The sequence below is a fragment of the Lutra lutra genome, chromosome 12 (genome assembly GCF_902655055.1).
Source record: "Lutra lutra chromosome 12, mLutLut1.2, whole genome shotgun sequence".
Lineage (NCBI taxonomy): Eukaryota > Metazoa > Chordata > Mammalia > Carnivora > Mustelidae > Lutra > Lutra lutra.
In genome coordinates this window covers 2,382,087-2,408,226 of record NC_062289.1, presented here as the reverse complement: position 1 = coordinate 2,408,226, position 26,140 = coordinate 2,382,087, and the positions used below count along the sequence as shown (strand labels likewise).

The 26,140-nt window shown below is 54.2% G+C and overlaps 1 protein-coding gene across 6 annotated transcripts in view; it reads right to left on the bottom strand.

The window, feature by feature from the left end:
- The window catches only part of MBP (myelin basic protein), a 103,319-nt gene that overhangs the window by 44,833 nt on the left and 32,346 nt on the right, over window positions 1-26,140 (bottom strand). For all 6 annotated transcript variants that reach the window (XM_047696290.1, XM_047696295.1, XM_047696292.1 and 3 more), the window contains one exon: window positions 21,493-21,580. In XM_047696290.1, coding sequence (XP_047552246.1) covers window positions 21,493-21,580 — 88 coding nt within the window. Of the gene's footprint in view, window positions 1-21,492; window positions 21,581-26,140 lie in introns of those variants that run through there.

The window sequence follows — 26,140 nt, the reverse complement described above, 5'->3', positions numbered from 1 at the left end:
CTTTACACGAAGGAAGGAATCTAGTGGGGGGAGGGCCTCAGGGCTGGGGAAGGGCTTGGGGTCAGAGAAGCTTCCCTGTGACTGTGGGTGAGCAAGGGTTCTCCTGACACCAGGGCACTGGGGCTTTGGCAGAGAAGACAGCGGTCACCAAAGCTGGAGTTGGGAGGGCCCCGGACTGTGGCAGGGACCCCAATGCCATGTGCAGCAGCCAAGGAAGGTGGGAGGGAGGTGGCGTCCTACTGGAAGCAGCCTTCGCAGCAAGAGGGCATCTGGGTGCTGCTTCGACTCCCTCGCTATGGGGCTGTGGGAAAGAGAGTCACCTGCCGGGAGATAGAGGGTGGGAGGGACAAGGGCCTCCTGGGACAATGTGGGCATTGTGTGCCGTTTGGTGATAGCGTGATAGTCACCCTGCTATCGTGACTCCTGGACTCCGTCTTGTCCTCCTGTGTGTGTGTGTGTGTGTGTGTGTGCCCGCGTGCATGTGTGTGTGTGCACATGCGTGTGCGGGCACACGGATGCTGGGGGACGGGGCAGGAGGGGAGGTTGGTGTGCCAGGTCCTGTTTGTGCTTCCTCGCTACTACAGGACTTCCGCCCTGTTAGAAAGTTCTGCCATTCGTTGAGCACAGGTTTGTTTCCTTTTATTAGTTTGGGGATGTTGGAAGAAAGATGGAGGCAAACACTAGCTCTACGGGATTGTTTCTGTCTCCCATGCCCTTCCAGGCACCCCCCCCCCACCAACAATGCTCAGGCCCCTGCGTGTGTGCATTCTCAGGTGCCCTCAGGAGCCCCTGGGGGCCCATCTCCGTCGAAGGTGCCACCTTCCCAGGGCGATGCCGTCTGTCCTCCAGGCCTCACTGACCTTGGGCTTCTGTGACCACCCTCCTCCCAGCTCTCTTTCCCTACTTCCAGACTCTTTTCCCTGGGTCCCGTGCCATCCAGTGTTGGCCCCCACCAGGCCAGGAGCTGATCCCTGTCCTCCACACCGCCTGCCCTTGGGCTCTGAGCACCACACACTCTCGCTCCTTTATCCGGAGGAGTAAATAGGGACGTCACATCTAGGGACAGACTGAAGGCTGAGGGAAAGGCAGAGGGGGCTCACGCCACAGCAGGCACCCTATTTCCGAGGACTGGCTGATCAAGCACACAGACACCCTTCTCCGGTGATGCCCTGTATTCAGGAGTGTGTCCAGGGTTTGGAGAGACTGGCCAGTGGCGCAGAGACTGCTGGAGGGCCTGTTTTTATAAAACTCTCCAGCACGGCTCCTAGCGGTCCTGGCGGAAGGTCAGCGAGCAGGAAGGGGGAGTGCATTCTGCTGGGCTCTGCAGGAGGGACGCAGAAATGAGTTAAGAATAGACCCTCCGGGAGAGTTCTGGCTATGCTGACTGGCTCTGTGACCGTGGTGGGGGATCAAACCTCACCTTTCCTGGCGGAGTGCCGGTACTCTTTAGGGAGGCTGTTCTGTACAACTGAGGTGTCTGGGGTCACACTGACACCCGACAAGAGTGGGCACATGCCAGGCACTGGTGACGGATGGGATGTGGCCCCATGGGATGCACCGGGAGAGCGGGCCACCAAACTGGCCTCCTGAGTCAGGGCATGCTAACCAGCTCCACAGAAAGCCACTAGTTCGGACAGAAACACTGTTGCATTGGCAGGTTATTTCCGGACAAAGTCAAAGTCACAGCGGCGAGTCATAAAGTCATCCATAGTCCCCCCACCAAGACTACATGCAAATTAAGTGTTCAAACCGTCGTGCAAATGATGCCTGGGTCGGCGCCAGGGTCCATAATCGAACCCAGTCACTACTGTTGGAAGAACATTCGGCGCAGCACCCAACAGATCAATACATCGAAGGGTTCATGGATCTGCATTATTACCTGCACAGAAACTAAGAGTCTGTGTTGGAACTCTTAGGTTAAAGGACACAGAAACATCAGCTCAGTTTAAAGGAAAGCAGCACGGTAGCAAGTAACAGAGGTGGGCGAACTCCAAAATACCAGATCAGAAGCACGAGAGAGGCAGCATCTCCAAGTACTGATGGGACGACGGGTTCTGCCACACCCCCTCGTTGCCATGTGGGGACCACAGGGAGCACACAGCTCTGTCCCAACTGGCCATGCAGTCGGGCCCAGACAGTCTGACCCCACAGCACGCAGCGAGTGGAGACGCCAGCCCGTTTCCTGATACCCTATTGCGTACTTTCCCCTAACACTTCATGACTAGTCCTGGGAAGTAGACAAACGGAAGGCCCCAGATCTGTGATTGTTTCGCTCTGCCTTATATTTCCACCTCCCCAGGGCTTGGAAGGGAGCAGCTGCGATGTATGGGTGCACGCGTGTGGGCATTTGTGCTCATGGACGCACACACGCACACAAGCAAGTGTCTGTGCACTACTCGCTGACCGGAGGAATTGTTCACCAGTGATTCATATGGTGGGTACTGCTGTTAGCTTCTCATGTAACAGATTTAAGGTACAAGAAGTTTTATGACTGTTTCACAGGCAGAGTTCTTCATTTCTGTTCTATTCTGAGCATAAATCAACACAGTTTCCCTGAGTTAGCAAGGCAGTCTCATCATCAGTGATGTAGAAGGTGTTGGCAAACTTTGCCCACGACCAGATCTGGCCCATCTCCTGTTTCTGGATAGCCTGCAGGCTAAGAATTTTTTTTTTTAACCTTCTTAAATAGTTTGAGAAGAAAAAAATAGTATTTCATGACACATGAAAAGGATATAAAATTCAAATTTTGGTGTCCAGAAATAAAGTTTCATAGGAACACAGCCAATGCTCGTTTACTGATGAAACCATCTGTAGCTGCTTCCAGGCTCCAAAGACAGAGCTGAGTAAGCACTGAAGAGACCATATGTCCTGCAGAGCCTGAAATATTGGCTCCTGGCCCCCTTTACAGAGAGTTTGCTGACCTCTGCGATCAGCTGATTTTCAGCTCTAAGAACGGGGGGTATTAGGCAGCATTCAGAGGATATAGCCCTGGGAGCTGAAGGTCACAACCTCTGGAGAAGTCACTGTGCTATGAGCCCGAAGCACCAGCATTTACTTAAGTCCTTCTCTGGCCCCAGAGACAAGGACGTATGGCTCTACTTGCTCTGGGCTTGAAGCTTTTGTGTCTTGACACAGAAGGAAGTTTTAAAAATGTAGTTGTTCTTAATGAATGAAATTAATCACAATTATTTTAAAACAAGATGAATGGGTGTGCTTGCCGAAAGGAAGTCGGCTCTCTGGGATCATCTGTTTTTCATTCATACCCCAGGGCCACTCAGGAACGTCCGTGGGGACGCAGGGACAGAGAGCAATAAGCCAAACTCAGAAGTGGAAGGTACAGGAAGCAGGGCCTGATCTGCCCGGCCCGGGGGTCGGACGAAGCTGATTCTTAGACCCACCCGTCACGCAGGAGCTGTGCGCCAGCCGCGGGTGGGAGGGAAACGGCGGTGATCGTGTAGCACCCGAGGGCAGAGCATAGGAGGACAGGTTGGGGCCACGCGCTGGGTCTGAGTCCGTCTGCGGCTACGGAATCCACGTCTCATGTGGGACACATTCGCAAGAAGAACTTCTGAGTTAGGAAGGTGCCCGGGGCCTCCCTACTGGCTCCTGCCCATCTCTGGCCCTGTTCTCAGCACGGTGAACGTCTGGTCACTGAGGAACTTTCTGCACAACATCACGTATAAGCGATACAATTCTAGTGACGCATGCGTCGGCGTCTAGCTGCCGTTCATCTCTGTGCCGTCCATCTTTAAGAATTGAATGTCAGGGGTGACTCAAGTCACCTCTGACTGGTGATTTCGGCTCAAGTCCTGATCCCAGGGTCCTGAGATTGAGCCCCACCTTGGGCTCTGTGCTCAGTGCGGAGTCTGCTTGTGATTCTCTCTCTCTGTCCCTCTGACCCTCCTCCTGCTTATGCTCTCTAAAGAAAGATAGAAAATCTTTTTTTTTTTTGAAGAACTTAATGTTATAATTTTCTTATCCTCCTTTTTTTCTCCCCTCTCAATTCTGAAAGTCGTTTGCTATCAGCTGATGGAAGCTGGCAGCTTACTTGGGAGAATTACTGGCAGAATGCCAGCAGAAACCCAGAGAGTGAGCAGCGGACCTTACGTCGTCTGAAACCAGTGAAAAGGTGCAGAGTTCCTACTAATCACAGCACTATTTAAAAAATGGTCAAACCTGGAGCTACCTGATATGGAGATGAAGAAACACCCATTCACAATAAAAAATGGAAATAACTATCACTTTACATGACCTTTTTGGAATTTTTGCTTGTTAAATGCATAAATATCCAACATTTTACCCGCAGCTGTTCCAAATTAAAGGAAGGAGGAAGTAGATGCACAGAACTCGGCCTGCTTTCTCGTCCTTTCGGCCAAAGACACATGTTGCAGAAACCCTGTCTTTGGTCTTCTGAAAAGATCGGACACTTGGCATTGGACCGCCTTGCTGGGGTGTTTGCTGTGGTCCGATGAAGATGAAGCAGAAGTCCAGGATTTAACTGTTTTGACTGGCATCCCTTCTCTCAACCGAAACTCTATTTCCAGTCTGACCACCCAACCCCAAGAAACAGTCATGCTACTTTGTAACTACTCAGGTTAGAATCCAGACTAATCAGGATGATACTTGTATCTTTCCTTACCTGTTACTGTGTGCTCCCTTTTGCAGGACAGGCATAATCCCTGGCTTACAGTATAACAAATAATTGATACATTTACAGTTTGGTGAATGAGAGCGTTATTTTTAGGTCTTTTCTTGGGGACAGTTGCAGATCTGTACTGCAGCACTTTCTGTCCCTGGAAGCCAAGGAACAATGGTATCAAATGTCTGGCGCAGCAGAGACCAGGCTCTTTGCACAATGTCTGCTTTTCACGGCCGGCCATCCGGCACCCAGAGAGTGTCTCCGCCGTGCCAGCCTCGTACCAGCGCGTGACAGCAACTGCTAGTTTTTAAGGATAAAAATAACTTGAAAATGCTTCAGGTTAAGAAATAGTCAGTGAAATGCTTTAAAAAACTCAGGCAATAAAACATGATTATTCAGAGTGAGGAAAGGTGATGTGATGCTAGATAAATGGGGAGAAAAAAGACATTCTAAGAGATTTATGAAAACAGCCTCAGGTGAACTCTCGTCAACTCACCTGCTGCTTAAACTATTCTTAGACATGTGCTGTTTGAGTAAAGTGCATACTAATATACTTTTAGGGGGGTTTATTTTCTTTTTAGGAAATCACTTCAAGATCATTCATCACGATCCTATAGTCAGATGACCATTTAATTTCATAGGGTATATAACAGAAGAAACCAAAAATATCCCCTATCTACTCATCCAGTCGAAATAGATACTTTTAAAGATTTATTTATGAAAACACAGTGGGTACTTACGATAACCTATTTTATGTTTTGTTGCATGAACCTTGAACAAACTGATACTTTCATAAGGGAATTATAGTATGTAGAAAGTCAGAATTTCCTCATCATGAAAATAAGCTCATGTCTATATTCATACGTGGGCATGCGTTACGAAGTTCTCCAACAGAAATCAGTTCCCTTGAATCTAACAGAAACGTGTAAAATCTTCATCAGAGAGACAATGTGGTGACATTCCCACCAGTCTTGGGTAATCTCAGAGGTTAACCCGGTTACTGGTCCCTGAGCACCTAGGACAGAGTATGTGATGTGACTCAGAAAACGGCTGTGCTCGCTCTCATCACCCAAGGCCAGTGTCACTCACAGCAGGGCTGGCGTGGGCTGCCAAGTCCCCTCAGTCTGTGCGTCCACACGAGTCCAAATGCAGCAAGCGCACGGTCATCCTTAGAAAGTCGTTTATCGAGACAAAGCTTTTCACCTCCCTGAATGCTCTGTGCCTTGTAGTGGACCCAGCAATTCCACGGTGTCGTGATGGGAGCAAGTTACTTTCTCCCTCTGTGCTCCACGTGGGCCCAGTGCCGAGGGAGGATGGAGGTCAAACGTACCAAAGCCGATCTATTCACACCTGCCTGCCTCAAACACTGTCTTAACGGTGCCAGCCACATGCCCAAGCGTTCGCACCACAGTGACCTCAATCCTCCCCAGTCTCCCTGCTTGACTTTTGCTGACCTGCACTCCCTCTAGGGCTCTGCCCCTCCGCCTCCCGCCCCCCTCCCATTGTGTCATACACGGCCCTGGCCTGAGCCTCTGTCTCTGATCACCTCCGCCCTTGTCCTCCTGCCTGTGCAGACCAGCCCCGGCAGGACGTGGATCCCCACTCTGGATGCTGGTGGCCTGGGCTGATGTGCCTGCAATGGCTGGGCTTGGTGTGCCCACCAAGGTTCTGGGTGCTAACCTTGATCACCTGCTCATGATGCCTCGGGGCAAGAAGCCTGATCTGCGGCAGGACCCGGGGCCACCCAGGCCAACCAGGGTGGCCGGTAACTGCAGCACAGAGGGCAGGGAAGGTCTCCAGGGTGGCACTGTGTGGCCCGAGGACAACACAGGGCAATGTCTAGAAAGGCAAATTTGCAGAGCTGAGGACCACTCCTGCCATCACAGTTCTCTAGACTCCCCTCTGCAGATCTGCAGTCCCCGTTCAGCAGCACCCCTGCAGCTCAGCGTGGGTGTGTCACCACCACACCGGTTCCCCCATGGCCCAATCTCTCAGATGCCGCCATGCTCGGGATCCTCGGCACTTGCGCACTTGCCCACCGACAAACCAAGACGGCAGTCCTATCACCACCCACAGAATCCTCTTGCCACGGCAAGCGGTAGAGCGACCCTGTCCTGTCCAGCTCTGCCCTTGTCTCCCCGGCTCCGTGTTAGAAGCCCCAGAGCTCCGTTCAGAGTCCACCCCGGCCCTGGCCTTGCAGATCCTCTGGCCCTGGGGCACGAACCGTCCTGGAGAGCACCTTGCCCTGCTGGTGCCCGCTCTGTGCTCCCCTCCCGGTGGAGGAGCTCCATGCTTACCTCTAAGGCACCTAGACACTCTCTGCTCTGGGAACACACAAAATTGCATCTGAAATGTTGGAAATCAAATTAAGCTCAACTTGTAATGGGGAGAAAGCATTTGTTACGCAATAGCCGTATACTATTTTCTGTTCAAATAAATTTACTTCTAGGAAATGGACATGTCTCTCTAAAGACAATTCGTAGGATGGTGGTAGGTTTCTGTGTTGTGCTGTGTGCACAGGCATGTGTACTGGCGTGTCCATGACAAAGACTGTCCTTTATATGAGATACATCCAGATACATGGAAAAATGGGTGTCTCTGGTCTTCGTACACATCCTGACCAAACTTGTTCCTTTGCGGAGTGAGCTCCAATGCCAGGAATCAGTCCACATCTTTCTTCCCATCGGAAAAGAAACATCACATCCTGAGAACACTGATGACAAGGGGACCCAAAGCAGTCTCAGAACAGCGAATGGACAAACCACAGCCCAGCCTCTATAATCTCCATGAAAATGCGACAGCCCACTGGTGAGACCACCAATGGCTGACCTGCTCAGTGCCGGACTCAGCGGGTCGGCGGTGTGCGAGGCAGCCACCTGCGGGGAAGTGTGCATGACTGACACCCTCATGGGAACACCCACTGCTCCACCAGCCTGGGACACACGTTCTGAAAACCACTTGGATTCGCATGGGGGGTCAGGAGGGCCAGGGTCACTAAGGTCCGTGAGCAAGGACAGACTCCCGCAGCACTCAGGATTTCTGCCTTCTGTAGCTGAGGCATTTTCAGTCTTAAAATCATTACCATGGGGGCACCTGGGTGGTTCAGTGGGTTAAAGCCTCTGCCTTCGGCTCAGGTCATGATCTCAGGGTCCTGGGATCGAGCCCCGCATCAGGCTCTCTGCTCAGCGGGGAGCCTGCTTCCCCCTCTCTCTCTGCCTGCCTCTCTGCCTACTTGTGTCCTCTGTCTGTCAAATACATAAATAAAATCTTTAAAAAAAAAATCACTACCACCAATTTATCTCACTCTTTTTTTTCTATTGGAAAAAGTGCCAATTGACAGTGAGATTGCTTAACTGGTCAGCGAGCCGGCCACACACACAGGATGAAGGAGCAGGGAGGGGGCCCTGAGCCCTAACAGGTGAGACACAGGCCCGTCTCCAGGACACGGTGCTAATGGCACATTGGGTTAAATGGTTGCTTGAAAATTCAGCCGTCGGGGAAGTCACAGCTCGGTGGCAACCCTGAGAGTGGACTTGACGTGCGTGTCGTGAAGACACCAGAGGGGAGCGTTCATCAACGCAACTATCAGCTGCGTGTGCGAGATGCGTAATAACCCACACGTCCACACGGCGGGGCCGAACAGCGAGTTGACTACGGATATTTGCTTCTGTCCGTGTAGAGCTGTTGAGTGTTTCACTGTGTTCCTAGTGGTGACGTGAAGACCCGCAGCCGCTCTCAGTCCCAGGAGCGTCCCAGCTGTTGCTGCTGAGGCTGTCATCGGATCCTGGCACATTCACAGACATGGGGGCTTACTGCCATAGAAGCAGAACACCAGTCTCGCTGGAGGGCCATAGAGGACTGGCTGGCTGCCTCCCGGGACAGAGCAGCACAGTCACTCGAGGTGAGGGCAAACTGCACCTCGGGGCTCTCCCAACACCAGCCCCCCCTAGCTGAACTGCAAGTCTGGGGTGAACAGCCCCTCTCAACTCGCCTGGAGGGCACCTGGGGGCATGGGGCAGGTCACGGTCCCCAGAGACTCTGAATGACCATCTTGTTCCTTGAGTGTAGGGAGGCGCAGCTCTGGCAGATGTGGGGGGATGGTTTTCAGTGTTGGAGGCATCGGCTCAGAGAAGCTGAGCTTGGAGGGCATCGCCCGGTGATGGCCACAGTTCCTGAAGGCGGGAAAAGAAATGTCCAATGCCACCAAATATCCAGGGTCCCTCCGTCCCTCAGCTGCCTGCAAGTCGGACATCTTTGGGGATTAAGGGAATCAGACACTAAAATGCGTGTTTCCCCGGGGTGGTGGAATGGGGTTTGATAACACCCCTACGCAAACGGCAGAATAAAAATGAATGTGTACACGGACAGCCCTGCCCTCTGGGGCTCAGCAAACAAACAAAATAAAGACCCTGCTGGGGGTGTCCGCTCGGGAGAACAGGGCAGCTGCTCCCGCCGAGACAGCACAGCGGCCGGCAGTAGGGCTCACGACAGCCGGTGTGCGAGCAGCCCACACCCTACCAGCCCGTGAGGGGACCAACAAACCAGGGGCTGTCCCAAAGACGGAGTGCAGCGCGAACACTCGCCCCCACTTGGACAGACCTTAAAAGCACGGTGTTAAGTGAGAGGAGCCAGTGACAAAGGCCACAAGTGTCACGTCAGCAAAGCCGAAGAGAGCAGATTAGTGGTTCCAGGGGCTGGATGCGGGTGGGGGGCGGGGAGAGCTGCCAATGACAGACATTTCCTCTGGGGTGACAGCAGTGCTCTCAGTGAGGTTAGAGTGGGCATGGCCAACTCTGTGAACAGACTGAAACCATTAATTTGCCTAGTTAAAACAGGTGCACTTTATGGTATATAAATGTATCTCCATCACTCTGTTGAAAACGAAAGCAATGAGGAAAGTCTCCATTTTACTGTGGTGTTGCCTCAACGTAACTTTTCAACAAGACAGAAGAGAAATCAGACAATGAAGGGGCTATGCTCAGGTTTTTAAGGCAACTGAAAGAAATTAAAACTTGTTGAGTGTTTAATTCTGAATGCCAGCAAATTAGCTCATGATTCCGTATCTACCAGAATACCTCCGTGTCATGCAATGAAATAATTACATCTATTACTTGTCAGAAGATGATTCTGAGCAAAAATTATAATCACAGGACTACTGACAACAACTAAAAAGCTAGAATTCTAATAATTTTCTAAACTGTGACCACCAAACAGCTGGTAAGAAGGATGCTGTCGGTTTGAGATTAAAGATCTGGCTTCTCTGATTTGAACTCCTTTGTCTCTCTTTGGAAACACACTTCTTCCACCCAAAATCCCCTTGCAGGGCCTCACGCCTGTGAGAAGGGGCTCTCAAGTCTCCCCGTTGGGGGGTCCTCCACCTGGAAGTGCTGTGTGACCTGCCTCCGGGGTGTTCCGGGGATGACACGGTGGTGGGGGCAAGGCAGGGGCGTATCACAGCGATGGTGTTTAGGACCTCTGGTGAAGGGGGGTCGGGGGGGACAAACGGGGCCTGATAGCTTCAGGAGGTGGGGAGGAGGGAGAAGCCAGTGTCATCATGACGAGACCACTGTGTCACTGACTTCGTCCCCCCCGGGTCGCTGTCCCACAGGTATGACAGTCTGCAGATGACAGATGTCCTCAGCGAGGCCCAAGGAGGTCAGAGCAGAAGACACACATCTACTAAGCCAGAGGATCCAAAGCCAGTTGAAAAGCGATGTCCCAGAGGCAGGGTGTCCACTGTTTGGTCCACTGCTGCCCCCCTGCACTCCCACGAGATACAGAATGGAGGATGGCCCAGTCCAGCTCCCTGTCACGCCCGAAGGAAGAAAACACTGGTCTGTTTTCTGTCTTTGAGGTTCTTGAAGGGCGAGGTCCAAGTCTGGGAGGAGGCCAGCGCGGCCCGGGAGTTATGCCAGGCGTCTGACAGGAGTATGTGCCTGTTCGAGGGCGTCGGAGCTCAGATTTGTGCACCTTCAGGAAAGGGTCACTTCTGCTGTCCTCCTGGTTCTGCACCCCATTATTTCTGGTCAGATGTCACCCATGCAGATGTCACCAGGGAACCCCAGACCACCTTTGACTCTCCGGGGGATGCCCATTCCTGTTGCCAGGGAAACAAGGACTGTTTCGGGTTTTTCTGAGTGTGGACACTGTCACTGCTGATGCCTAAACAGGGTGACAGCAGCAACGACAGAATGGACACGTTTTCATTGAGCAATTCTATCCCCCATTCTTGTCCTCTCTTGACTCGGAGAAGCTGCATGTCCCCAGAGCACTCCGGCTCCACGGAAGCAAGATTTCCAAACTTGCCAACTGCTGACTCATCGGGCCCTACCTGGCAAGAGCCCGTCTCTCCTGGCTCGAGGATCTTGCTGAGGAGAGAAGCAGTTACAAAAATAAAGACTCGAAAACTCACATAATTTTTGAAAATAAACTAGGGTTCTGAAACACAAAAATAGCATTCTACTTATATTTTAAATGTCAAATTACATACTCCCCCCCCCCCCCCCGCTTATAAGCTTCGCTGGAGCCGACAGCCAGCTACTGGGTCCTTCTCTGTACACTCCGTGACTGGATCCTAGCTGCATGGGCTGCCCAGGGGAAGGATCTGTGTCAGTGGCTTAGAAATGGCCCCGTTTGAAGAGTCCATGCCGGGTGTGTACAGCGTATCCCAGGGAGAGCTCCTTGAGTGAGTTGAAGTGCTGCTGATTGTCCCAGGCATCGAAACCTTAAGGACCATCTCCTGGAAGCCAGGGCGCGTGCACGTAAGACGTGACTGTGTTCCTAGCATCCAAGCCCCTTGGCCTCTGCCCCCCTCATCTTCAGGGCAGTCTAGGATTCCCCAATTTTCTCTTTGTTCTTGTGCTTCCCGTCCTCACCCCTGCGCAATCACAGATACTCATTTCTCTCATTCAGTTTTTATGAAAATGAGGAGGAATGATTCGGGGGACTACAGCTCCCTGCACAATGAGGCGGATTCCTATGTAGGGGAGAAGCCGGGACCAGAACCTGCTGTGCGGGGGAAATGCCAGGGTGGGGGGAAAAGCCCAAGTCCTTCAGGTTAAATGTTCTTTCCCAGCAGAAGCAGCCAGGACAATGCCACCGCACTCTGTGGACCTCAGAGCGCTGCCATCCCCACAGCACCGAAATACGAAAGCGCTTCAGTCTTCCGTCCGGGCAACAGCTGCCTGTGGCAGAGCTGCCAGGAAGCCCTCCAGCCGCACGCCTGCACACCTGCAGCAGAGCTCGCGTGTCATGCGCCGAGCAGCCAGGCCCACACGGCCTGCCCGCCGTTCCCGCACACACAGACAGACCTCCACCCACGGCCTCTGAACCAGCTCGGGGTGACACGGGAGACACCTGCCCCCCACCCCCATGCGTGCGTGTGAGCCCGTGTGAATGTGTTCGCGCATGTGTGACGTGCGGTGTCCATCAGGTTCCACGCCACTGTGGTTGGGGCCGCATCCCAGAAGGACGGACAAATCTTGTCCTAAGATTCCCCCCAAGATCACACAGCATTCTCGGGGTCCCTGTTGTGTTCACCTCACAGAGGTGCCCATCACCCTTGTCTCTCCACCTGTGGTAGGCCACACTCTGATACAGTGTCACGTTCCAGATATGGAACCGCGAGCTGTGACACCTGCTGATGTCTTTGGCTCTTAACAAAGCTCCCAGGAAAAAGAAACTGAACATTAAGACATGATTTTTTGAAGTAACTTTAAAAATGTTTCAGCTAGAGGCAGAATTAAGACCCCCCCCTTGGTGTTAGATAGGGAGAAAGGTAGGAGTGCCTTTATGTACACTTTATATAATTTGGAAAGTCTTGAAATAAAAATGGCTCAAATGCAGTGAGTCCACCTAACGAAACATTCCAGTTAGGATGTGCCTGAATGACCTCGACTTCACTAGCTGCTGAAGAACACGCTCGAGTCTGTAGCCCTCCGACCTCCTGGGAGCACGCGTCTCTGTCTCTGCCCTCCAGAATGCTTGAGTCTCTAACAGCCTCTGAACTCCAGAATGCTCGAGTCTCTCATGACCTCTGACCTCCGGAACAACAACCTCAAACCTCTGGGACCATGCCACATTCATCACCTCGATTAGCAGCCCACCTGCCACCACCATTACTGGTACAGGAAGTCACCTGCCAGACAGCCGTGGGACTGCTTCTCTGGATCCGGGTACAGATGGGGAGGTTTGGGAGGCCCAGCAGGGACACTCCACTCAGAGCAAGAAGCCTGGCCTGAAACAAGGACCTGCCTTTCATGTCTGCGAGCCACGGAGCTGCAGGGCAGACCGTGAGGACAGGACCACAAACAGCCCTCCTGGCTCATGACACATCGCAGTTCCAAGGAAAAAACCGGGCAGAACGCAACTGCAAAGCGGAGTTTGGTCACGGCCATGGTGTGCACAGGAGTGGGATCAGGCTGCGTGATGGGGAGGGACAGCTGGGAGTCTGGTTGTATTTGGCCTGCGGCGCTGCTAAACCCAGAGCGTACTGTGCTGTTTTATTTTCCTTCCTAAACACGTCATTTCTTCAGTTTAAAAAATATCGACAGTATTGCCCGTGGCGGAGGCGAGGAAGCGGTTAGGCCTGCCCTGTACAAATTCATGGGGGAGACACGCAGCCCTTCCCTCAGTGGGAGAGGCTGATGGAGGGTGATGGCCACCCCCGAGCCACAGCAGCCAGGACAGGTGTGCGTGAGCGCCGCTCTGCCTGCCGGCGGGTCCCATGCGCAGGCCCCAGGCGTCTGGACCTGGTCCTGGGGGTGGAGGCTTCAGGAGGGGATGGTCCACCACTGCCCTGTGGCCCCCAAGTTCACTCTGCGAGTTCCGGCGGCGCATGAGGCGGAGTGGGCGACGACAGCTTGACTCGGGGAGCAACGTGGCGCTGTCGAACGGGAGCCCAGGGCCGGCCGACTCCGCAGAGCAGCGGGTCCCGTGAAGGGGTCCACGCAGGGAGGGTCATGCCTCCCTGGGCCTCAAGCTGGGGCCATTGCTGGCCACTGGCCGAAGCCCATCACAGTTGCCATTTGTGCGTTTGTAAGGTCTGTGTTCCCTCTTTGTTCTGGAAGTCTTTCAGAGTCCTATTGTGGCCCGGATGGCCTCAAGTGACTCGGAGCCACTGTTTCAGGGTAAAGGCCAGGTCCAGCGGGCTCAGCGCGGGCAGCACCGTCAGGCCTCGTGACTCCGGACGCCCGGCAGGCCCGTCGTTCCCCCCTGGAGCGAGCCTCCTTGGGACCAGAGTCCCCTCATGGGACGGGCTCTGCCGAGGCAGATTCCCGAAGGCGCCCCCAGGCCTCAGTTCTGCGCCGCCGCCGGCCTCCTCAAGACCTCACCTGCACACCGCGCAGAGAGGTGCTGGGAACGCGCGCCCGCGCCCGCCTTGGAGAAACCGCCCTCAGCCGTCCCGGATCGTGAGCGCGGGGACTCTCCACTGCCTGAACTGCGGAGGAAAGAAGCCACCGGCGGGAGCCTGCCAGGACGGCCGGGGTGGCCTCAGGGAAGGTGAGCCCCTCCCGGCGCAGACACCTGTGTCTGCAGGGCTGTCTGCCCCTCCTCGCAGTCGGGGAGTGGGGTGTCCTGCGGGGGGGGGGCGGTTCTGGAATGTGGGGGCAGCCACTCCCCATAGGGGCTGTGTGGCCCAGGGTTCACCGTTACAAGGAACTTATATGGAAAAAGCACAGACCGTAACCAAGGACAACCCTTTTTACGAAAATGCGGGAGTGCAGGCAGTCTTAGCAATTCCTAATGTCAAAGGACGAAAGAGACGCACAGAGTTTCGGAGATATTTTGTCAGCGGGAAGAACGTTTACCCACACCAGCCTGCGCCCACACACCCGCGCACACGCACACACACTCACGGGCACTGCGAGCACGTGCGCCCACGTTCTGATGCACACTGCTTCCGCGCCGTCACTCGCTCAGCAGCAGCCCTGAGCAGAGCTTCTCACAAGGAAATGGCTCAGGCTGAGGACACGTTGTCTGGGTGGCACAGCTCCCTGAACACGACAGTCTGCAAGTCTGCATCAGAGGAGAGGAGAGGCCTGGGCAGCAAGGAGAGGTGGGGGCCCTTGGATCACAGTATGGTCACCAAATGCTTGGCAAGGAGACAGCGGCCATGTGGGGCTCCCCTTCCACTGGTGCCAGCAGGGTGCAGACAACACACAGTGGCAGTGTTGGCTCAAGGTGGGAGCCAAACTCCTGGCACCAGGAAGCAGCATCTCCCCATCCTAGCTCCCCTCCTCTTGGCCAGAGATGGCCATGTGCCGGGCCAGTGGGCTGCGGTCACGGGAGCACTTCTGGCCCACCAAGCCTCAGTGGAAGTGATGGACACTGTCTTCCTGTAGGGGTATCTCACCCTCTGGCTGCCCATGCCCGTGCACCCCTGCCCCGCGGCAGTGGCCTGGGTCCCTGAGTCCCTGCTAAGGGTGACCTGCCTGACCTTGCTGGACTGTGACAGTGAGCCGGACATGGAGCGCTGAGATTCTGGTGCCTGTTTGGTGGGCTGGTGCCGTCCTCCTCTCCTGTCCTAACGCAGCTCTTTTCTAAGTAGGCTGGTCAGGAGAGATCTCACCGAGAAGGAGACATTTGGGCACAAACTGGAAGGGGTGGCGGGCTTGCCACCCAGATGTCTGGGGAAGAGTGTTCCAGAAGGAGGGCACAGCCTGTGCAAAGGCCTGGTGCTCCAAGAAGAGAGAACAGGGGGGTGAGGGAGACAGGGGAGTGTAGGAGGTGCCATCAGAGGTGCCTGGGCCCTCAGGGACCCACAGTCTGTGGCAAGGGTGGCGGGGCTCTGGGCAGGGAGGGGTGCACTGGGCTGTGTGCACTGCAATGGTCTTGAGATGAGGCTGGATGCAAGGGCGGAGGTCTGGATGGAAGCAGGAGCCAGACGGGGCTCCTGGAATCATCCAGGTGATTGCCAGTGGGGACGTGGACCACGGTGGTACGTAGGTCAGTGGGTGAGTGCCTATTCCATGAGCCAGACAAGCTTGCTAGGGTCCCCGGAGCATTAGAGACGAGCGCTGCCCCCGGAAGAACCCCGGCAACACCCCCTCCCTGTGGCCCACGTGGCGGAGGACAGAGAGGCTCCGGGTCCTGCCGAACAGGTCAGCTATCTCTGGACACTGGCCTTTACCGTCTCTCCCAGTACCCCCACATACTATTAAATATCACGTTTCTCTGCAGACTATTCGAGGCGGGATGGGTTTCCCTGGAGAGGCCAGACGTTCCGGGACAGGCATGCCTGGGTGGAGACAGCGGGTGACCGTGCACATGGCCCCTGCCTCCTTCCCAATAAGCTCCACCCAGGGCAACTTCTCTTGATGGCGTGTACTCCTCACAACGACCCAGAGGTCGGTTGTTAGCACCCCACTTGCACGGGACACCTGAGGCTGGATGTCCTCCCAGAGGTCTGGAGTCCACACGAGTTACTCGGGGATACGGCCTCACAGAAGTAACCGAGGGCGGGGATGTTTGTCCAACAGCTCATGGCGGGGGCTGGGGGGAGGTGCTGCCCCACAGAACCAGACCTCCCACCGCCCTGAGCACCCACACTCACCGCAGGGGCCCTCAGGCACTGGCCCCGCCCCCCTGGCCACCTGCCAGGTAGCAGCTATTGGCCAGAAAGGAGTCCGCCACCAGAACGCAAAGAGGGGCACCCCCCAGCGGCTGCCTGGGAACTACAAGGAGGCGGTGCAAATCCTGGCAGGTGTGTGTGGGTTTCAAAGATACAAAGTAGCAATTCACAGGCGGGCGAGGCACAGAACAGTATGTCTCCCGTTGTGCCGCTGTTTTAACGTATCTGTCAGACAGAGACGTGAAAGCTGCTTCTGTCCTCCAGGGCCCCCCACGGTTGTGTCCTGGGGGGCGCTCGGGGCAGGGCCCGGAGCAGGAGCTACAGTCTGGTCCCTGTGGCTTTCTGGCCTCTGTCCTGGCCAGCAGACGCTCATCTCTACATGGTGGGGAGGGGTCAGACCAGCGGCTGTGACTCTGTGATTTCTATCTGCCCCAAAGACACACTCCATATTGATTCTGTCGCTGGCCTAGATGTGAACGACCGCTCGGGTAACAATCGAGCTGTCATTAGCAATAAATTACAGTCAGCGTCCACGAGGTACAAGAGCAGGCCGCCGAAAGCCATTCTTGGAGGGCGCGGATGACCTTGACAGAGGGACAGTTAACGAGAGGTCCACAGGAAAGCACCGGGTGGGTCGCTGGCCTTCAGTTATTACTGAGGGGAGATAGAATTTTGTATCATCATGACTGTTTCTTACTAATTTTGTAGCTTAGTCTAGTAATCAGGATTGATCAAATAGAAATAATATCGGAAATAGCATCTCAAAAAGATTTCCTCACGGAAAGGTCCTGGAAACAAAAAAAGCGAAGTTTTTTTTCTCAGTGCTGTACGAAAATTCCTGGGGTGTCTGTCTGTAGCAGAGAGTACTTTCCAGACGTGGCAGAGCAGTTCCTCCCGCCGCACATGTCCTTACAGGTCCTCCCCATCCAGAGAGGCGTCCACACCCCCGTCCCTGGCAGGGTTCGAGGGGTGTGCACGGGCCACGCAGGACAGCGACGAGGTGAGGCCACAAGTGGGACATGTGCCTCACCCAGCGCCAAGGTGGGAAGACGCCCACTGCAGTTTATTATAATTTTCCTGTGAAACTGGTCACCACAGCTGCCAGGAAAGTGCCCTGTGGTGGCTGACACCACACGGTCGTCTGTGATAAAACCCGAAACGGGGGAAAAGATCTTACAACTGGCTAAACACAGCTGGGCATCCTTGGGCGGCCGCATGCAGACCCCTTCTGCCAGTCCCCGTGGGGGACAGGGACGGGGTGTTGTACAGGTGCACATTTGCAAACCTGCTCGTTCACTCTGGGAGGTTCTCTTATCTCCCCTGCTTACCTGGGAGGAGACCAAGACACGAGAGATGAGGGCACGGGCAGAAGTAACACAGCTAACACGCAGCTGCACTGCCTCCCACGTACAAGGAGACATTAAACACACGGACTGGGTCTCATTTTCCACCGGAGCGGCTGGGACTCTCCAGGTCCAAAGTGAAGTTCAACTATTAGCAACCGCCGTATGGTTCACGCGTGTGGTCTTTCCTGACTCAACCTCGACTGTATGCTTTCCATGTTTTACTGTCTGTGTGTTCGTGTGAGCTAACTGAAGCTTTGTGAGATGAAGGCACGCATATACACACGTTTATACTTAAGAGATTGTACTTATATAAGTGTCAGTGTTGCCAGGACGAATACTTTCTTGCTGAACACTACACATAGATAATTCTATCTCCATTATTTGAGCGCTGAGCTGGTGAAGGTTTTCCCTGTGAAGCTCCACAGGGGTATGTCCCTACAGGCCGTGTGCCCCTCACTTAGCCATGGGCACCGTTACGCATGGGGGCAGGGAGGCGATGTTCCCATGACCCTGGGGTTCTGCAGCTGGGATCAAGCTCACCAGATGTGCTGAGTACTCATCCCTTCTGCTCTGACTCTGGAGATGTGGGTCGTGTCTAGAAGGAGCCATACTCATTGGGAAAGAGCAGGGGTGCCCTCTTTTGGGGATTTTGCTCCTTTGTCACTATAATTTAGGGACAGGCTTCTGCTGACCTCAACTGCCTCACCTTCCCTTGTTTTGTGGCTAGTGGACTCTGGACGGAGGGATGGTGACCGTTCTGCCTTCCTTGCTGACTGCTTTTCAAATGATGAGGATCGTGTACGACACACATGTGGGTGCGTGGTGGAAAACAAAAAAAAAAAGCTCGGGAACTGGCCAACCACAAAATGACCTGGTTCCCCAAAGCTTAGACAACACATAGCTCTCTAGGCTACCGTGTTTTCTTCCTCTTTGGGTAACCAGGCAAACAGTCCTAAGTATAACCACACACTGTCAGGAAAAAAAACATTACAGGAGGAGACGTAGAAGTGTGCTCGAATGAGTGAATCATTTAGATGAAGAACAATCCTTCATTGGGATCTTCCCATGAAATGAAACGGTCAAAGTCCTCAGGGCATTGCTAAGTATGCAGCTGGCTCTGGCCTTCATGGAGGCTGGAGAAGCATGGCTGGTTTTAGCCGTGCGCTCTGTGACTGTCAGCCAGCAGCTCCAGGTACCTGCCAGTAGTCTGCCCCTGGCCGTGACCTCCCAGCCCCTCTGATTCCGTCCCTAAGCCAGGACTCTGACCACCTGTGGGACAACAGTCTTTCCTGACATTCGCAGAGACCTTGAGGACCTGGATCCTGTAGAGATGTGTCAGATAAAGGATAAGGTCCATGCATCCGACACGTGGACAATGTGAGTGCCAGGAGCTTCAAGATTATCGCCACCTGGTTGCTAATGACTCAGGGTTCATAGAACATCGCGAGGCATGGGTTTTTTTTTATGGTACTTGGGGAAATTTTGTCTAGTCAGGGAAAGTGGGAGGCAGCTGCTGACTTCATCTGGACTGACATTTGCACAACGCTTCATAATAAAAAAAAAAAAAAAAAGCTCAGATACATCTTCCAAGATTAGGCAGCCACGATTGACAGCCAAGATCCACTGAGATTCTTCTTCCCTTGTCACTCTGCCCCTTTGCACTGGGGTTTCTCTGGATTCCAGGAAAGCATCAGGCGTGGGGGATTATCGCAAGTTCAAGAACAGATACCCGCAGTCCCGCAGGAACTCCTGGTCTGTATTAGTCAGGCTTCCATGGGGGCCGGCCACCGTCGCTCAGGGTCACGTGCCGTCAGGTGGCCACACCTCACACCTCCCTTCTTCTCTGACTCAGCCTGGATTCAGGGTCAGCTGCCCGTGTCGTGAAGGTGATCATTAGGGATTGTTTCCTGACCTCGTGAGGGCTGTGCACCACGACCCCCACATAAGCGTGCCCAGTGCTCTCGCTGGGGAAGTCACAGGAAACGACCCAGGCGGCGTCTGCTTGTGCTGCTATACCCCTATTCGTATGGCCTCTGCATGTTCAATACTGAGGACAGATTCACAGATTACTCATGTGACAAACGCAGGTTCGTGCCAAGATGGAAACGGGAGCACAGTCACCTGTACACACGGCTCCGTCTCCAGACTGAGTATCCACTGAGAGGGCCGGAGAGGGCTGCGTTCGGAAAATCAAACCCTGCTCGTGCCGACTTAGGGAAACACGTATCACAGGAGACCCTTCTTGACTGACACTATGTCACAAGTGCGTATGCACACGTGTGCAGAGTGTGTCGGAAAGGAGCAGGGGTACAGACACTGTTGTGAACGATCCTGAACGCACGTAACCAGGGGAGGTTAATAATGAGGAAGATGATGTTTGCTTTAAAATAAGTAAGCTTAGCCAGCATCCTAGAAGGTACTCTTGTCATACAGGAAACCTAGAATTGGACATTTTTATTCTGTCATTTGCTTTTACGTGTTTAATATACATATGGAGTTGGAATATGGGAGCAGAGAGGTCGTCTAGAGAAAGAGCTTTGCAGATGGACTTATGATGGAAATCATCGACACTCAGATGCTCCATCCAATTCTGCAGACCTTCCCTCTGCATTCAGAGCACCTGTGGTGGCGTCTGGCCTCATGTACTGGCTGCTTCTCCCCTCTGGTCCTCTGGCCTTGAGGGATGGGGGCCCCACTCCGGGAAGGCAGCGGACAACACTCGGGCATCACCCCCGCACCCCCCCGGCCCCCCCTACTGCCGATCAAGTTCTCAGGAAAACCAACGTGCAGCAGGTGTGACCAGCGCAATGCCGATTCCTCTCGCACGGACCCCACTGGTTTCCATAAACTGGTCTGCATTGTTTTCAGCCTCTGCGCCTCTGGGTTATGCTGAGTTTCACGACAGTTTAAGATGTCAAGGGAGTGGGCAGTGGTACTTCTGTCATTACTGCCATTTACTCAGGACGGAATCATAGAAGAGAAGGGATTTTTGAAAAATAGCAAACAAATCAGAGATAGGAAAGTGGGACGGCTTTTCCTGCCAGGGGACAGAAAGTACTGAGAAACCCTTTACTCAAGTAAGCAGCGACCAGGCTAGGGAGCATGGGGAGGAGGCCCGTCTGCCGTGGGCGTCATAATCTGCAGGCACGACACACTGCCCAAGGGACACTCCCTTTGGTAGCCAGAAAACTGCTCCCTTTCCTCTGATAGGCCAGAGAGCCCCCTGGGTCTGGGCACGCTCCAAGCTGCCCCTTTGCTCCTACAGCTTTGGGGGTTCTTGGATGAGAACAGAGCAAGGCACGTGACAGATCTGTGTTGTGTCTCGCTCAGCCGTGTGATCGTGGCTGTCATGGCGTACCGCAGTCCCACGGGAAAGGTAATTTTCTTAATGTTAAAATCAAACGAGAAGGCATTCGTTCTTCCTCGGAGGGGAGTGGAGCAGAAATGCTGATGAGTCGTGCCTGCCAGCGGGCTCCACAAAAAAGTAAACTTTTATAGAAAACGGTTATTTTCAACACCTCCTGAGTCATTCTCTGCGGTTGAAACATCTGGGCTCTGGGACAGCCTCACTTCCTGTTATTTCTGTTTTAAGGGCCCCGTTAGGTTTTCTACCCACAGGGGTCAAATAAGCACAGAAATATTGTAGAGCTTGTCTACACCTGGAAAGTCTCTGGAGTCTACGTACAAGACGGCACAAAGCACAGGAACAAGAACTAGACGGCGACAGCTGTCACTGGCTACCTGCATGGTCATGTCGGGGAGGACAGATGGCAGGAGGCTGACCAAGGGGACTTACCCATATTCCTATGGCCTCTGCATTTTCAATACTGAGGACAGATTCACAGATTACTCATGTGACTAAAAACTTAAAACTTTCCCCAAATGCGTACATCTGTGCACAAGAAGCCCCGGCCTCCGGTTTCCCGGTCACATACCGAACACCTCGTTGTCTTCCGAGGCCTCCCGGGAGAGCTGGCGCATGTCCTTCTTCTTGTCAGACTCTCCTGCGCTGCTCTCTCCGTCCTGGAAACAAAACAGAACAAGACCCTCTCTTGAGATCCGGACCTTTGTCAAGGAGATGGTTGTGATACACTTTTCTTCTTATAAAAACGCAGTTAATCACCATCCCCTGCTCATTGCCGGGCTGTGAGGGTCTCCGGGTTGGGGTGGGCTTTCTGCAGAGGCTTGAGCTCCCGCCTCTTTTCTCTGCCTGGGCTGCAAGCATTCTCTGGGCCGTGGATTATTTTCGTACAAAAGAAACGGAATAGCACCTGGGATAAAGTGCATCGGCCGGTCATCTTGCGTGTGTTCTGGGAGCCGAACCGCCTAGTCCCCGTTCACGGTGCAGGGGGTGGATGCATGGGAAGGCGCGGACTCTGAACTGGCCTTCCTTAAATTCCAATCTCGGTTGCCTGGAAGACAGGCAGGGCAGCCCTGGTGCCAGAAGGGGCCCTTTCGGGGGCAGAAATCCATGCCGATGTCCCCGCGGTGCCAGGAGGCCACAGAGGAGGGGTCAGGTGCCACCACCGGGCTGGGCTGCCCTCTGGCCTCCCTTCTACTCTGTCATGGAGCCCTACCGGCTGTACCAGGCACACGTTCGTTTTAAGTTTATATTTTAAGGTTATAGGGTAGATGAGATTTTAGTTTCTTCTTATTTGTTTACTCAATTGTATCTCATTAGTGTGACAGTGAACACGACTGCAAAAGGCTCTGCCCAGGGCACAGCAGAGAGGACTGCCCCTCCCCTCCGCATGTCCCTGCCAACCGCCGCATGTCTGCACCCCTCCACATCTCCGCGCCCCCCCATCTCTGTGCCCCCTGCATCTCCGTGTTCCCCCCGCATCTCCACGCCCCCCTGGCAGGTCCGCATCTCCGCCACCCAGCATCCCTGTCGGGCCTCCCTGTGCACACTGCTCTGAGTCTTGCTTTGGTCTGGTAACAGGGAACGCTTGCAGTGGCTTCACAGGTCCCACACAGCACCATCTGACCTTCCCTCGTGGCCACAGCATGCCCAGCACTTTGGTTACTCCCAGGAGCACTGTCACCAGGCTCTTGCCCCTGACCGTTGACCTGGTTTGCAATTTTCTCAGTTATGACCAGCACTGCGGGAGCTCACGGGCCACAGGCACAAAGGGACATGCCCAGATCCTGGCTCCCCTTGGCCTCTCTCTGGCCTCCACCCTTCTCTGAGTCACTTTTCCCAAGCTTCTCTCATTCCCTGAGTCTCCAGCTAGGACCAAGAGACAGGTATCCCTCCCGCTGTACATTCTTCTTCTGAAGAGCCGGATAGGCACCGTCACCAGGGCTGTAAGCTGGGGAGCCAGACTGCTTGGGAGTAAACTCTGGCTTGGCTTTTGTTTATTAGCTGTGTGACGTTGGACAAGTCACTGAACCTCTCTGTGTGCTTCGGTTCCCTTTTCTACAAAGGAGAGGAAATAGTGACCTTGTATGGTTGTGTGTTGTGGTTGTAACAAGGGTTGGGAAAGTTAGTATTTGTAAGCACTCTGGACATACTAGGCACACAGGAACTGCTCTATGACTGTTTGTTAAGTAAAAATGGAAACTCTGGGGAAAAGGTGACAATCCTCCTTTCCGCCTTGGCTCTGGCACCTAGCTGCCTCCTCCCCTGGCTTTGGCCTGCTCGGCTTCCCCGCGGCCCTCCTGAGGGACTCCCGTCCTTCGCTGTCAGATCTCTGGGAGGCTGGAGGGGGGCAGGTGGTGCCAAGGACTGGTGCCCGCTGCAGGGGAGCTCCTGGGGCCGAGCTGGACTGGCGCCATCTCGGGGACACTGCCCGCTCCGGGCTCCCCCACGCAGGGGGACCAGAACACCTGCGTGAGGGGTGGGGTGCGTGCAGGGAGAGAGATGCTCTTCGTGAAGCCAGCGGGCAGTCCCCTAAGCCAGGACTTCCCGTCTCTGGACTCGCCCGTCCCTCCCAGGTCTCGGGGCTTTGAGTGGGCTTTGCTGCTTGCAACAGAGGCTGCCTTGACGAACAGGAGTCTTCTCGTGAGGAAGCCATGAATTATTACTCCATCAGCGGAAAGTCTGATTCAGACCAAGACAGATTCCCGGGTTGGGACAAGCACATGCAGGCAGCCAGAAGGTGGGAGGGAAGGTGAGGCCTAGGCGGCAGGGGACCTCGGTGGCCTTGGGGAGGCAGAGGCCAGCCCTCTGGATTCATAGCAGCAGGCCTTCTGCTCCCCAACCCCCAGGTTCCTCTGGAAGCCTGAACGGGTAACATCCCACCAACCAGCATTTGTAATCTTCTTCCCACAAGTAAATTGGAGCCAGTGTCATGAGGCACATTGATAATTAACACTGTAACATGGAGCGGGGGGATCTGCTATCACCGGTTGGCCAGTAAACTAGCTTGATGGTTCCTGAGCTGAGATCCAACGGTCTCACCAGTAACTACTAACACAGCCTAGTGCGCTCCGGGTCACAGCGACTGAAGAGGTAACAGTGGGACAGGAATGAGACGTCATTTTCTAGCGTATTGACAACATTGAGGAAAAAGCAACTTCCAGTGTTGGGGGTTCAGGGAAACAGGAAGTCTCCAGGAACCGGAATAAACGTTCACAGCCTCTTCCGTGGGACAGAGGACAACAGAACCAAGCTGACCCTCTGCCTGGAACAGCCCTCCCAGCCTCCTGCCCTCAGAGGCCAGGCGGGTCAGAGTGTGGGGGAAGGTATCTGGGAGCGAGGACCTCACCCTGCCTGGCACCTCCGCTCCCCCTCCTCCTCCCCGGGTGGGTCTGAGCCCCTTCCCACTGCAGACCCCCACGGACTCACTCCTCTCTCCCCATCACACTGCAAAGTGTCTGAGGAACACAGGGATCTTGCCTTATAAACGTCTGTCCCTAGACCTCGCCACGCCTGACACCCAGCAGGTGCTGGAAAGAAAACTGCTCAACTGTTGTGTTTAAAATGGGTAACTCCTGCTTCAGCAGGGGAAGCCAAACGTGGCTGACCATGTATTTTTCCATATCTCCCTATTTAGTTCGGGAGGAGAGCAAAACTTGAACAGAGAACACTTCTGGACCGATTGTCCCATCAGCTGGAGGTTCATGTCCTGCGTCCGGGTGTCACGGCCCGCTTTGAGGATGACCTCAATGTCCTATTCTTCACTTAGTACAAAACAAGGATTACTGGAGAAGTAATGCCACACATTTTAGCTGCCATTTTTATTCACTGCAGGTGCATTTTTTCACGCATCAACATCTAAAATCAGGATGCCCCTTACGGTCCGTGGTGTCTCCCAGTAAGAAATGGTGACACCTTCCTTCCTGGGGTAAAACTCCAAAAAGTCTCAGAGATGAGAGCAAAAGCTTGATATTTAAAGTGAATCACCCTGCTGTCAGTGACTGGAGGTCGATGACACGGTCACACAACCTCGCATCTCTGCACTACCAAAGTGGGACAACGAGATGCTGGCACTGTCTGGCTGCACCCGGTGTGGACTGCTCCCCTGTAGCAACCCCGTGTCCACCGTCTCTTCCTTGCAGGGGCCCCAGGGGGACGGGTGGATGCGTGAGGACAGACGGGACCTCCTCCCACCTCCTGAGTGATGAGTCCGCAGAGTGTGCAGAAAGGACACGTTGCCCTGAGACATCCACTGACTAATTTCTGTCCAAATAAAAAGTTTGTTCTGAGACCTGATGCCGCTGCTCTTCCACAAATATAAAGTACATCCTTATGTATAACATCTTTTCAATAAACAAAATGCCCACAAGCAAAACAAACATAGTCAAGGTGATGTGTGTCAAACATAATGGAATTTTCATGGTCAAGAAATAGGAGCTTCCTGTAAATGACAAAACACAGAACATGCAGATATGCCAAGAGGGTCAGTCCCCATGACCGGGGGACCCAGAGTGTCACTGCCCCAATGTGTCCCGATTCTCAAAATGTGTGTGTGACTGCCAGTGTCTAAACGTGTTTCAAGAAACCGTGGGACTCTCAAAACTCAACTGTGGGAGTATTATCTGGTTTGAGTTCCCTGATTGTGTTCCATTCACTCACTCAAGTTCACGGTGCTGGAATGCAGTCCTCTTAGCGGACGTGGGTCACCTCCACCAGCCCCGACAACATCACAGCGCTGGCGGCCACAGCTGGGGCTCTGCCTCATGCACCCCGATGTGGGGAATGCAGCAGCTGTTCTGCTCCTGGTCCAGTCTGGGGCTTCCTGGGACATGCCCAGGACCTGCCTGGCTCAGCACCTTCCCGGGAAGGCAGCTCTGTGAGCCGGGAGAGGGGTCGGCCGCATGGATGGAGCCATGGAGACGCGACGAGGGGACTGTCACACAGCAGTGGTCAGCATCTCTGCCCGGGTGACCTGCAGTCCAGGACCCCTGTGCTTCCCTACTGTGGGCTTCCCAGTCGGCAGAAAGACGTCACATGTTCCCCACACACTCAGAGTTGGTGACAAAGATCCATGGACAAAGGTCCCAGGGCCTAGGATGAGCAGGTGAGAAGAGCACATTGGGGAACAGCAGCATCCCTGACCCTACACCCACGGGACCATGTGCTGCGCGGGCAGGTGACCAAGCCTTCACAAAGGGAGGGCAGCTGGGGACAGGGCCCAG